The sequence below is a fragment of the Portunus trituberculatus genome, chromosome 37, assembly GCF_017591435.1.
Source record: "Portunus trituberculatus isolate SZX2019 chromosome 37, ASM1759143v1, whole genome shotgun sequence".
Lineage (NCBI taxonomy): Eukaryota > Metazoa > Arthropoda > Malacostraca > Decapoda > Portunidae > Portunus > Portunus trituberculatus.
In genome coordinates, this window is record NC_059291.1 from 21,054,654 (window position 1) to 21,072,153 (window position 17,500).

General features: G+C 38.8%; 1 protein-coding gene across 7 annotated transcripts in view; it reads left to right on the top strand.

The window, feature by feature from the left end:
* The window catches only part of LOC123514385 (CLIP-associating protein 1-like), a 317,191-nt gene that overhangs the window by 123,916 nt on the left and 175,775 nt on the right, over positions 1 to 17,500 (top strand). For all 7 annotated transcript variants that reach the window (XM_045272272.1, XM_045272282.1, XM_045272276.1 and 4 more), the window contains exons 5-6: positions 1,791 to 1,967; positions 8,239 to 8,327. In XM_045272272.1, coding sequence (XP_045128207.1) covers positions 1,791 to 1,967; positions 8,239 to 8,327 — 266 coding nt within the window. The remainder of the gene's footprint in view (positions 1 to 1,790; positions 1,968 to 8,238; positions 8,328 to 17,500) is intronic.

Genomic DNA, 17,500 nt, shown 5'->3' on the forward strand with positions numbered 1-17,500 from the left:
AACTGGATTTCAATTTTCTCATTTCTCCCTGATTGTCGTTCCCAGCTTCATGATATCTGAGATATTTCTCCTCTACACGCACCTCTTTGTGATGAACAAAATATTTGAAATAGGGTTTAGATGAGGAGAATTGGATGACTAGGCCTCCAAAAAGTCAACTTGGTAATTGGGAAGCCATGTCAGGAAAGATTTATCTCTATAACAAAGTTATAAAGTTCCTGCTTAAATGTGGAAACATTGCATATTTGATCTTGACGGACAACTGTGCTTTAAGCATGTTGCCAGATGTATGATGTTTCACAGAGGTGACTAGGCTACTATCTATACTAGAGAATTTCCATATTTCCTCATGGACATCCTGTTATGAAGTGGCAAACAATACTTTAGTGAATGATACAGATAGAATATGATGGTTTTCAGTTATATTCTTTATGCCCACCATGTCTTGATACAGTCATTCATTCCCTTGAGGAAATACTTCTGATACTTAATACAATTGTGTTTGTGAAAAGTTACATACTCATTTAGTGAATGTTGTGTACCTTATTTTGTTTTACTATTGATGTGTAACTTTCTTTTGGCCTCTTGAATGAAATCATGGAACTCACTAATGCATGTATACTTTGACATGTACACTTCCTATGTGCATTGGGAAGTGGGGGCGAAAGTTTTAGGTTTTCTATTTTGCTAGTTACCTTTGCTTATTTTATTTATATTTGTTGTGGACCACAGGTTTTGATCCAGAGTGAGTTTCAAATTAGTTCAAGATTGCAACTCAGGAGCTTACACTTATTTTGTATATTAGGTTCAGTTTCTCTTGTCTAAGATTTCCTATCTAGAACTCCATTTCACCATCTGTTAGCTAATGATACTGCCAGACATTAGACCTTTATTATTTAGACTATATTTCACTCATGCCACATGTCTACATTACAGGCAATACATAATAAAGCATTAGTCCCACATGTAATATATGTTGGAGAGTATGACTTGTAGATTTTCTGGGAAACCTGGAAGTTTATTTAGTGACCTTTACTTGCATTGTTGTAGGAATAACTGGAATGCTCATAACAATAAGTGAAAAAACCAGATCATTGTGATTAAACAAAAGCTTCTCTCCATGATGTATGATTGTTCAGACTGTTATTGTCAGCATGATACGGCTGCCTGGAACTTTTTACAGAGGTTGTTGGGTGATTTATTGGAATGACACATGCGGCAGTGTATTCAAAGTTATGAGGAACAGACTGAATCTTAGTACACCTGTATGTTTTTCATCATTTACAGCTTTGTGAATTTGAGTATGATATAGCGGTGTGTGTATGTGGTGCCTCTTAGCTGTAAATGCTCTCTATTGATCCAGATCACATAAATATTTTTCTGAATTTTGTGAAATCATGATCATGTAATGATAAAGTCAGTCTATACTTGATATCAGTTTTTTATTACACTCTTCATCAATAATGTTAATGAAATAACAAACCATTCCATTTTTGTTGCAAACATTTTAGAGCAAATCTTTGAGGCAATTTATGTAGCATGTGTTTAGGAGTTGCAACCAAAATTTATTTCCAGAGTGTCAAAGTGTATAAGTTTGTTAGAGAACTCAGCCTTATCATATAATGTGAATTGAATGTTTGTGGTTTTACTGAGAAAGAAGGTCAACAAGCTGTAGATGATTGATATGGGAGGCTACTTGGGTATTACAATATTTAAAGGTATAGTATTATGTTTCAAAATTTACTCTTTGATTAAGGAATGCAATTTCTAATCACAAATGTCTTTTCCAGTCATGGTGCGTCATCAGTGACAGTCTCACGCTTGGTGCCACACATTGTGAAGCTCCTGTCTGATCCAACTGCATTAGTAAGGGACTGCGCCTTCAGCACCCTGGTGGAGTGCTACAAGCACTACGGGGAAAGACTCAGAATAGACCTGTCCAAGAAACACAATGTTCCACCATCCAAGTGAGTCATGCCAAGATTCTCTGTGTCACTAGAACACTGACACCTTTATGTCTATTTATTTGATAATTACAGTACTCTTCTATTTTAATATAAAAGAGAGAGAGAGAGAGAGAGAGAGAGAGAGAGAGAGAGAGAGAGAGAGAGAGAGAGAGAGAGAGAGAGAGAGAGAGAGAGAGAGAGAGAGAGAGAATTCAGCACAAAATATTTATAGTGTGTGATAAGATATTGACAACATAGCATCGTATAATAATATTACAATGCTAAACATACTGAAAATATAACATGTTGAAATCTCAAGATAAAAAGTGTTTGCCACAATTAGAGCCAGGGTAGGTGGGTTGGTATGTAATGAGACTCAGAGGAAGAAGGAGGAAAACATTTACCTAAGTATTTTTCAGTGGAATTAGAGTTTTGCTCAGACTGTGTAGGCTGGTGGGGAGCAGGGCTGCCAACCTAGCACAGGTCTCACTGAGATTCTTACTCTAAATGGAAGACACTCAAGGAAAGTGCCAACTATTCCCATCACTATCTTTTGGTGCTCTGATGTTATGGATATTTAATGTGTCCTTGTAGTAGACTGGAGTTTTGATAAGTCCAAAGGTTTACTGCTCAGATAATTTCTGGAATGTCCTTGTAATAGATTTCAGTTTTGAAATTTCAAAAGTTTTCAGCTCAGATTATTTCTGGAGTCTGCCTACTTTAGACAGGAATCACTCTAGCCTTCTACAGGAAGAACCAATTGACCAGTTTTGTGTTGCAGAAGATCTATGGAGAAACAACACAATATTATTTTTGTCACAACCAAACTGACATGAACATTTTTTTTTCTGTGGGCATCAGTTATAGAAGAATGTCATTTTGTCAATTGGTTCTTGCCAATTTTTTTTCTACTTGTTCAAAAAAACATATCTGAAGTTTCTCTGAGTGCTGTGGTGCAATATCTGTGTTCACAGGTAATATAAAGTCATGTCATGGTTATCAAAAGGCTTCATCCAAGAGCAGTCTTTGTCAACTAACACTGTAGAGCCATTCAAGTGTGGTTATTATGAAATATTTGGATGTGTGTAGATGTTTGCATCTTTTTAATTATTTTATAATACCAAAAGATTCAGTATTGGAGGCTGGTTGTTGGAAGAAATTAAGGGTTTCTATGTAAATAGCAGTATATGTGTCAGTTAATGATGGTGTGAGTGACGTTTTCCAAGTCTTAGTAAATTCATATTTAGGTTGTGTAATGTCACTGTGGTTGTTCCACTTGTATATGGATGATGTGATAAAGGAAGTCAAAATGAGGGCTTCAGGCTGAAGTCTGATTTGGATAATTGGAAAAAAAATGATTTTTGTGTCTGAGTTAGCTGCTGTGCTAAAGATACAGCTTATCAGGCTGACTTATAGCCAAAGCTCAAATGATTTGGAAAGAATGTTTGTAGGAAGAGGAAGCTGAAAAGAAGTAGTGCTATAAAGAGAAAAATGTAAATGTTTAAGAGGGATAGATGTGAAAGGATTTCTGTAAGATTGAATAGAGAATAGATGGAAAAGGTGGATTGTTTCAAGTATTAGGATAAGTAGCTACAGTGGATGGAAGAGTAAAGATACAGTTGAAGTGCAGGATGAGAGAAAAAAGGAAAAGACTAGGAAAGATTGTTAAATATAAGATACCAGATGTAAGTGAGATGTGAGGAGAAAGTTTTACGAGGGAATGGTGTTGCCCACTGTTCTGTATGGTGTTGAAACATGGAAAATAGTAGTGGAGAAGAAATGAATGTAGTGAAAGCAAAGTGTTTGAAGAGTACTGTGGAGTTACATAGAGGATCAAAATAATAAATGGGTGAGAAGAACTGATGTTTTGAGAGAATTGGCTGTTATATGCCGAGATGATTTGGTCTTGTTGAGAGAATGAAGAAAGTTAAGTTTACAGTAAAGAAAATAACATCATCAGATATATGTGTGGGAAAAAATAAAGTTGAGTGAGTGGATTTTATGAAAAGAGCATTAAAGCTTGTATTCTCAAACTTTTCTGTGCTTCATCTCTACTATTTCAAAAAGGCTTTTATTTAAATTTATACAAATTTTTCTTAAGGTGTTTTTATGGTTTAAGAGGCAGACTGACAAGATTTCTACATTATTAACTGGAGAAACACTCTTGAAAACCCAGCTAATCATCTCTGTGGTCTTGGAAAAAAGCCATGGTGAGAAAGCAAAGCAATTCTGAATATTGACTTAATATGAGAGGCAGGAGGTATTAGAATTTTTGCTTGATAGAGATGAACAGAAGGTGATATTAATGAGTGCATGAAAATGATGTGGTCTCATTGACACCTGGGACGAGATGTGGGCACATTTGGCAAGGCTCTTTGTTGCATGAACCCTGTTAAGGTGTGAGGTGTTCTGTAGGAAGCACTTTGAAACTACTGTTATGTAAGAGTAAAAGTAAGTGCAAGGTAGGGAACAATCTTATTATGAAGGGTCTGTTAATGTACACTGTCAGGCTTTCTGTGGAAGCATGTGGCCTGCTGTGCTATGGCTAAGATATAATAGAATGACCCATGAGACTGCCCCGTTCCAACTGTGACTGATGTGGGTAAGGATGTCATTGTTGCATGTTTTGTCTGGATCACCCTGTGTAGTATTGTTGGTTTAGTGCATAGATAGACAGGTGGATAGGACATTATTGATAGAAATATTTATGAGACAAATAGCCTTGAATCTGTCTTTCACTCTTGCACTGTAGATGTGCATAACATACAGTAAAATAAACAAAACTAATTGATAAATGGAATGTACTTGAACCATGTATCAAAGATATTTAAGTTAGATTGTTTTAGGAAATCTCTAATGAATAATGTCATGAAAGGATTAAGAATTCATCTAATATTTTCACAAAATAAAAGTGCAGTTTTTATGTTATTTATGGGGAGTTAATGCCAAGAAAAATTCATCTATGAGCAAATGCTGCCGTAGTGTGTGCCAAACTGAAAAAAAATTATCTTAAGAAAAGGTCTGGTGGTCAGAGAGAACCAAGGGTTGAGGAATGGCTGATCCATGTGATCATGGAATAGCAATGTTTCAAGAAGCTTAGATGCTGTTAGTTAGTGCCTGTTGTGTATGAATTAAGGTTTTCAGTGGTCAGCATTTAGTAAAGCTGAAACCATGTTTGTATTAAGAGCTAGAAAAATAATGAGAGAAATTTTATACAGTAAGGCCCTGCACTTGGCAAATCTCATCTTGGCGAAATTCACTTTTGGTGGGAGAGTGGCCATGGACCACCAAGTGCACGTTTGGCGCTTCAAACTTAGTGGTCCCCTGGCGGCCGCATGGTGAACCACGCGGGTCCCCGGTGACGCAGACCTCTCTCTAAACCTATCAGAATGCAGTGTGAGAGTCCCCTTCAGCCTTTTATTTTATTTATTTATTTTTTTTTTTACGGCAAGGCCTATAGCGCCTGTAGGCACACTTGAAGAGTGTATGGGAAGCGCTGTTCAGCTTCCGCCCATTAGTGGCGCAGGCAATTTTATTTATAGTGGTACCCATATTAGGGCCCATATCACCACCCAAGCTCATCTTGAGTGTATCCACCTAGAACCTGGGTATCATGGTGATATGTAGGTAACTTTAAACCACTTGACAAATGGCAAAGTGTTTTAAGGCTGTACGTGGTGGGATTTGAACCTACGCGTGGACGTCTGCCCGATCCCACGCTCACCACCTTTACCCACTATGCCACCACCTCCCATTTTGTTTGTGGTACCCTCTGTTCTGCTAGCGTGGGAACGAATTCTGGCGATTTACCGCCAACATGGCCTCTACCAGCGTAACAGATGGTACGGGTGGTGGTAAGGCCAATGGTGGTGGCAGCAAGGATGAAAGTGGGGGAGGGAAATGGATGGGAAAAAGGGAGTTACAGCCTTTATATCATGTCTTATTAGCTTTATTTATTGTTTATTGGTCTGTTATGTACATGTGTTCTTATATGTGAAGGCAAAAGATTTTATTTCAGCTTGAAAGATGGTATTTTAGGGGCCAAAAGAGGGACTTTGGCAATAACCAAAGACTGATTGAAGTATTTTTTAGGCAATTTATATGGTATAAAGAACTCGTGCTTGGTGAAATTCGCATTTGGCGGTAGTTTCACCAGACTAATTAATTCGCCAAGTGCTGGGGCTTTCTTTATTTGACCAGTGACAGGATAGGTTACCTACACTTGTGTATTGTTTGTTTGTATAATCAGTACATGAGACTAAACTGTACTGGAAAGAACCTGGTGATGTGTGCAATGATTTAACGAGAGGTGGTCCTGAAAACTGAGAATGAGACTGAATCATAAACAGAGCATTAAGAACAAGTACCTATATTTGTCTGATGTGACCATGTGGATAAGAATGATAGTTGCATTGTATTTGATGGTTTAGAGCAAGGGTTCTCTACCTGGGGTTTGCAAACCCCCCAGGGGGTTCACAAGAAGATATAATAATATCCTTTGCTTATTGAATTAGTGTCAGTCATTAGATTAACATTCCAGGGGTACTTAGATGGCTGATCTAATAATATCCTTTGCAGTACCATTGCATATTTAGTTAGTGTCAGTCATTAAATTAACATTCTCTTCGATGTCAGATTACAGGGGGTTCGTGTAGATGGTCAAATAACTTAGGGAGTTCTTAACGAGAAAAAGGTTGAGAACACACTGGTTTAGAATATGAGTCAGTGTTATTAGGTAGTCAAAATAAGACATTGGGGGACAACATAAGATTTCAAACACTGCGTGAGTTGTTGAGTAGACTTACAAATTAAACATGATTATGGAGCATGGTGATTTTCAATTAAATGACAAAAATATTCCATTATTCCAATATGGAGGATAGTTAACAGAATGATGGTGATGATGTATGCTTTGAATCTTGAAGATAAAACTGCAAGGAAAAGGGCAGGCTAGTGAATGGATGAGGCAATAATAATGATAGGAGAAATTTTTAATGATAAGGCATTGTGGATCAAAACAAATTTAAACACAGATAATTCATGAGATTAACACATAAACACAAATCATCAAAGCTAAGGAGAATAACTATATTTCAAGTACCTAAAACAAGTTAGATGCAGAACGAAGATAAGTGCTGAAATGATTTTCAAAAGATATGAATAAAGAATAAGTCTATTGAGCAGAATGGGATACCTCCTTGTTTGGAAATTAGGAAAGTAGAAGAGAATCTGGCCATATGGTACTCTACTACTGAGCAAGAAAAATACTGCTATCTTATTTCTTGTTCATCATGAAAGGTGATTGAGAGGCACGAAAGACATTGAAATTGGCTTGGTATGTGTTTGTATTCCCTTCATGAGTGAAGATTAGTTGTAATGAAAGAGAACCTCATTTTTCCATGTAGAAAGATAAGTTATAAAATGCAGGAGGATAAACTTAAGGGAACAGAGTAAACTTGAAACAAAAAAAAACTAAACAATGCATGAAAAATTTAAAGTTAATGTTAGTTGTGGTGTTTGTATGGCGAGTATTCTTGCAATGAAGCAATTAAAGATATTTATTTACAAATAATATATTGTAGTGCACTCATGACAAATATTGTGACTTAGTAATGTTGAATTTATATTTGGTTCTTGTCAGATCCCATCTAAATAATAATGTACAGTAATGGTTCCAACATAGAGGATGTGGGCTGTATTAGAATCAGTGCAAAGGAGAATGATTAAAAGGATACAGGAGATGAGGGATATTCTCTTATGAAGTGAGGTTGAAGCTGTTAAGAGGGAACCTGAAGTCTTTAGTAATAATGGGGTTATAACAAATTTTTTAGGATTAGTAACAAGTATAGAGCCAGAAGTAACAGGTTCAAGCTTGAAAAATCTATTTTTAAGAAAGAGATTGGAAGGAACTGGTTTTTAGACTAGTTGACGAAAGTAGTGGATTCAGTAATCAGGTTGTTAATGCTAAGTCAATAAGGAGCTTTATAAGAATGACAAGAAAGATAAATGGATGGGGATGATAGGTGGAAACAGGTAGGTATGCTTCATGCAGGGACTACCATATGTACACCTGATGGCTTTTTGCAGCTTCCTCTATTTTCTTATGTTTTTACATGGATACCCACTCATCACACACACACACACACACACACACACACACACACACACACACACACACACACACACACACACACACACACACACACACACACACACACACACACACACACACACACACACAGCTTTGAAGTACCATTGTAACATAATTAACATTGTTGTCATTCCCCATCAGGCTCCCAGCGCTGATGACTCGATTTGATGAGGTTCGGGATACTGGGCTTATGCTGCCATCAGCCACAACAGCTTCAGGCTATACAGAAGGTATGTGAATGTGAACCTTTTGGATGTCTTATAGGCATTGCATGAGGATATGCTGTTTAGTACATCATGTGGAAATGGGTAATTTATTTTGATGACATTGTAAAAGAAGGTTCGCATGATATGTCATGTGAAGACTGAAAAGTCTTCTTGTTTATGTACCTGCAATAAGTTTTTTTTATGTTGTTTCTGACAAAGATGAAAGAATATGAAAGGATCATGTTACAAGGAAGCAAGGAATTTGCACATAACTTATAGCTTGAGAAGCTGACAATAGGTGGCTAGAGCAGACTTGTAACCATGGAATCTGCATCTCAAAATAATTATGATGATATACTGACTCTTTTCATTCCATTTATCATTTGGCACTCATAGAGTGCAAGGGAGAAGTAAAGCTAAAAGTAGGAAAATAATTTTTGAAAGGATGAAAAAAAAAATCTATTGAAATAATTGCTGCTATTTTTGTTTTGATGGAAATAAGTTACATATTCAATATTTTGATAACTTAGTTATATGTGGAAAATGGATGAGTCATTGAGGAAGAACTAGATTTGTTGTGTGTGTGTGAAGTGTTAGGAGGAGGCCAGGAATGAGATGGATGGACAATGTGAAAGAAACGTCTGGATCAGGGAAGAGTGATAATATATTGCTCAGATGATTGGAGAGTAATTGTATAAAAACAAATCTTATTGGGAAGTTTTTTTTATCTGGTCCAGTCAACATTTTGGATCTGTTATGAGAAAGGTGATAGATATGTATGTATAAGTTGGCCCGCTTAATTGGTCCTGATGTGAAAGTTGTCTGATGTTCAACTGATGCTTGAGCAGTACGTATGTTATGGTGACCATTGATCATCTTTCATGGAGATGCTTGGAGATGAAAATGTTATATTTGTGAGTTTGTGCATGTGGGTGGTGTGTTTCAGCAGTTTCTTTTACAGGTAGTGTTGACATGTATGTATACAGATTGATACTGAAAAAAAGAGGAAATGCTGACAATTGTGTAACATACTGAGTAATTCAAAGTGTTACTGTATTTGAGTTTTGTGATCCTTGAGTTTCACAGTGAGTCTAAATACCCTATCATCTTACTTTTGGACATAATCTCCTTGAGTCTCATACTTTTATTGCATGTGAATCATGCATTCTTACTGTATGTGTGTGTGTGTGTGTGTGTGTGTGTGTGTGTGTGTGTGTGTGTGTGTTCTATAGTGCCTGTAAGCATACTTGAAGAGTATATGTGGGAAGCGTTATTAAGCTTCTGCCCATTAGAAGCGCTGGCAAATTTGTTTATAGTGGTACCCAAATTAGGATCCATATCACCACCTAAGTGCATCTTTGGTGTAACTACCTAGAACCTTGGTATCATAGTGACATGTAGGTAACTTTACATGTCACAGATGATAAAAATACATGCTATGTATTGTACTATGTGTATTTCTGTGTGCAGTTCACTTGTGGATAAACCTTTTAGTAGCCCTACATTAGTCATGCTGGGTTGCATTTGAAAGGGAAGAGAAAGGCTGGTGATGGCACTACTGCAATGCCTTATTACTGTGGCTGGTGTGGTGTCACTGCACTCCATGCTGCTGTGTCACAACAGATGCAAAGACAAGACACACTCATTCAGACAGTATTAGAGGTGGTGGTGCTGCACAATGAAATAGCTGTCACACAAAATATAAGGACAAGACACACACTTTCAACATAGTTCAGGGCCATTCTGCAGGAATAGATATATTATTATTCTACATGATTATTGAATGGGTTTGAACAAAAATGTTTTTTCTACTTATGTATTTATGCAATTTTGTTGCCTGAAGCAATAAAAAAAAAGAAAAAAAAAAGGGCCCTCTGAGGTCTTGATCTCCATGCAGTCAAAAGTAGTTGTTGAAAATTAAAAGAGTATGTGTCATGAAACTTCTCTCTTAAAAAGTTCAAGTCTAGGGAGGAGGAAATACGGAAACCATTAGGGAGTTCCAGAAAGGAATGAATGATTGAGAATTCTGGTTGACTCTTGCATTAGAGAGGTAGACAGAAGAAGGTGAGAGAAAAGAAGATCAGTTATCATGAAAATAGTGGCAGAAGATAGCAGGAGATGCAATATTGCAGCTATGAGAAAGAGGCTGAAGACAGTCATTTAGAGGAGAGGAGGTGATTAGATGAGAGGCTTTTGATCCTATTCTTTCAAAAAGGGTGTATGAGTAGAAGCCCTCTGTTCATGTGAAGTATACTCAATACATAAAGCTCTTGTGCCGAGTTAAGGTTAAGCAGCATTGCTGTTCCAGTTTTCTTGACACGTGAATCCCCCAAATCAGGTCAAGTTAGTTCATTCTGGAAATGAGGTTGCAAGAGATCATGTAATGGAAGTTTTTTGGCCACAACTTGATCATTCTTTAACACCCACCTTATTTATTGGAGATTTATCATATTTAGTTAAGTACTTTACAAATTTTGAGGACAAGGCTTATAATTGTCGTGATCCGAGCTGTTGCACGACGTTGCACAAATTGTCTAGCTACTGGCTATAAATAGTCAAAGGTTTTTTCTATCTTTAATTTACAAAAATAATATTTATACATAAGGTGTTCGATACGGCGCCGACAAGTAACAATCACAATTCCTTCTCCACTGCAATTATTACAATTTCTCTTACAAACATCCTTAAGAATTACATTAATCTCGTACATATTCTCGCATCAAAACGGATTTCACTTCAAACATCATCCACTATATCTTCATAACGTATTACAACATCTGAACACGGTGCTTTATTTATCCGTAAATCTCATACGTAGTACGTACAATATAACCCCTTTTTCCCAGCTACCCGTATATAAGGATGACCTTTACTTGGTACATGAATGCAAGCAACCACATGACGTACCACCAAATATATTACCATACACATATAATTACCAGACTCCGTTCAACAAAATGACAACGTAACACCACCGAAATATAATGACAAATATTGATATTTCCACACAAGTGACTTCCCACAAGTAATCTCTTTCTCTTGGTACCCATACATGGAACCACGTTAACTTCGTACACAATTACACACTAGTAAATATGTTATGTAACTTATTCGTCAGAGCAACACACATGCACATACGTAGGTAGCCGTATACAAATTCCCTTACTCATAGATGAAAACGCAAGTATATAACGACGTCATTATGAACCAAAGTACAACCACATAAACCATAATAAACTAATACCACATAATACCTAAACCTCCTATCATGTTTCTTCCTCCATTCTAATTTACCTCAAAAGACTGCATTGCAACTTATAGCTCCACTTACTGGTTATATATGAAGTACAAAACGCCGCCCTCAGCTATGCAGCCGAGGGTGGCCCGCTTAGAGCCGCGGTTGTCCTCTCTGCTTCCTCTCTCTCTCTCTCTCTGCCCCAATCCTCTACAATTTCCATTCAGGAACTTATGTGGGCGTGTCTTGACCCACACAACACGCCCCTCAGAATGTACCGTTCACCAATCAAGTACAAGCTCACGTGAACTCCACGTGTGGTATGAACAACATCCAAGACGACAACAACACCACAGAATGTTTACCTGACCTGGGCTATATATATCTGCCCGGGCTGCCCTGGGTCAACTGGCCTGGGTCATTAAATGTTTCCTTTTGACCTTCCTGCCCTTCCTAATCTCTTTTATGGCTGGATACGACTACACACCGCATACTGGCGAACTATCATACATCCATATATCTTTATTTCTTGTATCTTCATATTTCTCATATTTCACTTATGATGTAGGCATCTGACATAATGTTTGGCATGGAAAGTGTTGCATTGTTGCTTAGAAGTACTTATGAAAGGTATGGTACTCAAACTTAGATCAAGATGTGTTTTCTTGTATGTATGCTTAATATTGAAACTTTTTGGTGATGCCTCATTTGAGGCACAGGTCTTGGTTGCCTGGCTGTACTTTTTCAAGCTGACATATTTTGAAGATTTAATTTTAATCTTTCTTTGCATTTTTTCTCATTGGACTTTCCTTTTTGATTTTTTGCATGATTGTATGACAACTGTACATGACTTACCTATCATCTATACATACCAGACTGACTCATTGTGCTTCATGTAAATTCATGCAGGATATAAAGGAAAGATGAAAGATATAGGTGATGAATAAGAGATTTGCTGGAAGACAAATATGTCCATGGAGGGTTGTAAGTGGAAACTTAAGGTCAAACTCACACCCCATATAAGTTCCTGGAATGAAGATGGCATCAGGGATGTAAATAGACAGATTGTATGTTGCATCTCTTCAGTATGCTCAGTGCATTGTCTTGAATAAAGTAGAGGTCTCCGCACAATAATACCGAGCATTGGTATTCATTGCACACTAAGCTCATATCGAAGTGGCCATTTATGAAAGATTTTCTACTTAATCTTGCATGCAGAAGAGATGAGCCATGTAACGAAGAACTTGTGTGAGGAAGGAGTTAAGTTTATTATTGTACTAAATTTATGTGAAGGAAAATGTTTGGAATAGCATTGGCAGTGATAGGTGTTGTGCATGGCAGAGCTGCTCTTAAGGACAGTTAAGTTCTGGTACAGTCATTACTTAACTCATTTGTCTATTTGGGTATTCTGTTGTTTGTTGTGCTAACTTTCATAACATGTTCCTTTCCTCGTCTTCTTTCCTTCTACTTTTTTCTTTTTTCTTTTCTTCATCTAATGATGTTGATTCTTTTTTCCTGTTTTCCTCCTTTGTTTACTTTATTAGTTCATAGTTCATCTTATGTTCAATTCTCATTTCTCAATCATCATTCTTTGATTTTTCTCTCATTTCTCCAAATCAGTTTTAATACATTCTTTTTGTATCACTTAGAACATCAAAGTCAAATATCACTACATCTGCATAAGACACATGATTGGCTTTTGTTTCTGTGAGTCATTGTGCAAATAGTGGTGACATGCCCCTGGTTCTGAGAGGGTCAACAGCAAGGGTGAGAGAGGAGTGGTGATGTTTGGGGGCTGGGTGGAGACCAGAATGCTGTAGCATGTCAGTTTGAATGACATGCTTATATACCTGTCAATCATGCATCTGACAGCAACATACCATAGTTATTTGTTTCACTGTAATTTATACTTGATGATGAGGTGAGCATTGTGGTTCCAGGCAATGGGAGGGAGAGGAGATGGGTGGGGATGGATGAAGTGGGGTGTGGTGAAGGTCAGGCAGTTGAATGAGGCATAGCAAGGGTTATCAGGGTCCTGATGCTTGTGGGTGACTCAGGCAGTGGTAAGGAGAGAGACTCGCCAAGGTTAGCAAGGAAAGGAAAGGCTGCTGGCAAAAATTTAAGTCAGGAGTTGTTGGTGCAGGTGATGTGTGGTGGAGCAGGAAACTATGTTATTCACTGCACCTTTTTTTTTTTCCTTGCATTTTTTTTAGACTTCTTTTCTGTTATTTTTCATTTGGTATTTTGGTATTAAAGGTTGTTATTACATGTTGTTGTTGTTGTTGTTATTATTATTATTATTATTATTATTATTATTATTATTATTATTATTATTATTATTATTATTATTATTACTATTATTATTATTATTATTATTGTTGTTGTTGTTGTTGTTGTTGTTGTTGCTGTTGTTGTTGTTGTTGTTGTTGTTGTTGTTGTTGTTGTCGTCGTCGTCGTCGTCGTCGTCGTCGTCGTCGTCGTCGTCGTCGTCGTCACTACTACTACTACTACTACTACTACTACTACTACTACTACTACTACTACTACTACTACTACATACCATTTTAAAGTGATATAAAGGTATTTCAGTAACACGAGGGATTCAGTGAATATGGTGTAAGCGAAATTCTGGTAATAGCAGTCAGGATAAGACTAAGAACTTCTGGATTGAGACTTAATAATAAAATTAATTCAATACGATAATAATAACGGGAAGAAGTTTATTCTCAAATAGTAATGATGACTGAATAAACTCCATAATCTGGTTGCTGAGTAGCAGAGAGCTTTAAAAGATTAGACAATTTCATCGCTGCTGCTGCTCCTTGTAGACAAGGGTGACTGATGAAGACGGGAGGGATAGTATCCGGGAGGGTGGAGTTATTAGGAGGGGGTGGGGTGCAGGAAGGCTCACTATTATACATTGCTTGCTGAGGCACGGCCGCCGCTCCCTCTTTGGATCCCGGGCTCATCATGGCGCAGGTGCCAAGCGCGCCTTGAGAATAAATGAATACATTGCAAGATTTTGCGGGGATGGTAGGAGAGGAGAGGGGAGGCGCGGCCTGCAAAACACATCCCTGAAATGTGTAAGGGTGGACATCGGTGAAGGACGCGGGCAGTGGTATAGCGTGCAGCAAAGTGGGAAGTGAGGGATTGTAGGTGCTTTTGTGAAAGAAGGAAGGACACTGGTCAGAGGCAAGGGAAGTGATGAACGAAGTAACCTGAGCCACACACCGGCCTTACAATTTGTCAGTGTTTTCCTGAGCCATGTGACTGTCTAGCGACCCCACGTCCTTGCCTTCGTAAGTTTGAAACTGGAGGTAAACAGTTCCGGGGTTCGGGAGGCACGCGGGGATGGCTGGCTAACATCGGCAAGGTGCTGATTTAATTAGTGTGGTGTGGATCCGATCTTGTAAAACACCACACACGATAAGGACTTGACGATTCGATCACATTTACGAGGGAATGGATGACAGGCGAGCTCTGAGCACCATTGAAATAGTAACTGCAATTAGCTAGATATAAACCAAGGTCAGTTGATTCAAACATGCTCTGACGTTTAATTTACCTTCCCCGATAACAGAGTGCGGTCCTATGGCTCTAATTAGACATCTTGAGATAGCGGTAGGGGAAAAATAAGTATTTGCTGGATTTTTTTTTGTGTGATAGCCCCATCAGCCATTCATCGCCAAGTGAGACAGAAGGACTGACGGAGTGGAGATTTTTTTTTTTTTTAAATGTTCGGGCGAGTGGGTAGTAGGGGCGGGCGATTGGTGGCTGGAGGCTGGCGGGGAGGGGACGTGGTCTCAGCTCAAGGCCAGCCCAGGTAGGACGCACCACAACGCATACTTTTCTGTCTCATGAAATTCTTTGGAAGGAGAGTACGTGTATCTGCGTAGCCACGGAAGGTAGTAGGTACAGTGGTAATCGGGTGGTGGGAATAGGTCTTCCCACCGAAGTGCTGAAACATTGTGCCAGTATTCATTCATGGCTTCCGTACTTAGAATGATTGTGTGAACTGTGACAGCGGAAGCAGAATAACTAACTATCCATAGAATGAAGGGCCGTCTACAGGGCGATAATCAGGTTCACACGGGCACAGAGGTAAAAGATGCTTTGCGTGATCTCTAACAAAGCATTGGATGAAATTGATTTTTTTGTTTATCTTTTTCTTCCACTTTGGGGCTGAAATAAGATTCCGTGTGCTTCATTTTCATAGAGTTGTAAAATACTGCACTTCATGTTGAATTTTTTATTCATTTATTTATTTATGTACGTTTACCTATCCATATATTTAATTGTCTGTTTCATGTTAAAACAATGGTGCTCGTGTATTAATGGAGGCAGTGATTATTTTTAGTGTAATATCCAAACATCATTTTTATTCTTCGTAGAACTTAGGGGAGTGTGTCAACCTACTGGCTTTTCTAAGACGGCGTTAAACTTATTTGACGCAGGAACAAAACCTAGTGATTAGAATCTTGTTGAATGTGGTAATAGTATGAAAAATTAACTGAATATATATATATATATATATATATATATATATATATATATATATATATATATATATATATATATATATATATATATATAAGATGAAGTTTTATGCTAATTAAACGTGGCTGAAGAATGGGTGGCTGAGGGAGGGAAACATGAACTGTGTGTACTGTTGCTGTATGCACACACACACACACACACACACACACACACACACACACACACACACACACACACACACACACACACACACACACACACACACACACACTTTATGGTGGATTGCATGATAGTTTCTTAACCGTGATGTGGTCGGCGCGGCGCGTTCTGGCGTTACCAGCGTGTAATGCATCGTACGCGGCTTTCCTCACAAGTAGACGCTCGTTGTGGGCTGCACGGGATTCTGGCGGCCGAGGCACACACGCCACCACCTGAGTCCAGCAGGAGCCGCCGCCTGCTCTTGTTTCCATGGCCCATGCTGAGACTCGTCGAGTTTTTGTTACTTTCCCGTTGGCGTCTTGGTTCAGAGACCGTAATCAGCGCCTGTCAGCGTCTTGCTGTACCTCGTTTTCTCTCGCCCTTTGCAATCGTTTTCTTCGATCTGAGTGTGTGGTGGTACTGCTTGTTCCTCCTTCGGCGGTACACCTCCTCTATCAAGCTTACTCAGCTGCTTTTTCTCCTCTTCCTCCCGCTCTCCTTATACGGCCATTGACTTCACCTCAGCGCCTCGCCATACGACTGACGCTCAGACGTCCTGCTTCAGTCTTGCGCGTTGTCACCCATGTCAACATCCTTGGCTGACCCTGCTCTTGCTGAACTCATTAGAGCCTCTAGGGCAGGGGAAGGGGTAAGGTAGGGTAGTGAGCAGGTAGCCGGGACGGGGACAGTGATGGTAATGGATGATGGTGGTGAGTACCGGTTGGGTGAAAGATGGGTGGTGAGGTTGTGGGCGTGGAGTGTGAGCTGGGTACTCAGTGAAGAGGGATGGACTGCTGAGATTTTTTTCTCTTATAACACCGCAGGAGCTTATGATTACTGCCTCTCTCATTACAACTACAGTACCTAACGAGAGAGAGAGAGAGAGAGAGAGAGAGAGAGAGAGAGAGAGAGAGAGAGAGAGAGAGAGAGAAATAACCACTGACAGCGTACACTGCCCTTGGGAAAGCAGGGTGATGTGTTGAGATCTGGTTTTTACACACACACACACACACACACACACACACACACACACACACACACACACACACACACACACACACACACACACACACACACACAGAGAGAGCTCATGCCGTGTTGCATCTCAGTCCATGGCCACTCCTCGCGGACTAGTCGGGCTGTCGTGGCGGTCAGTGGCGGTTTCTGTTTAATTTATATGAAGTTGAAAATTGCCAACATGTTCTGCTAGATTTTGCTTCCAGAATTGTGTGCCTGACGTGTCTTTGTTGATATCTCTGTAATAGAT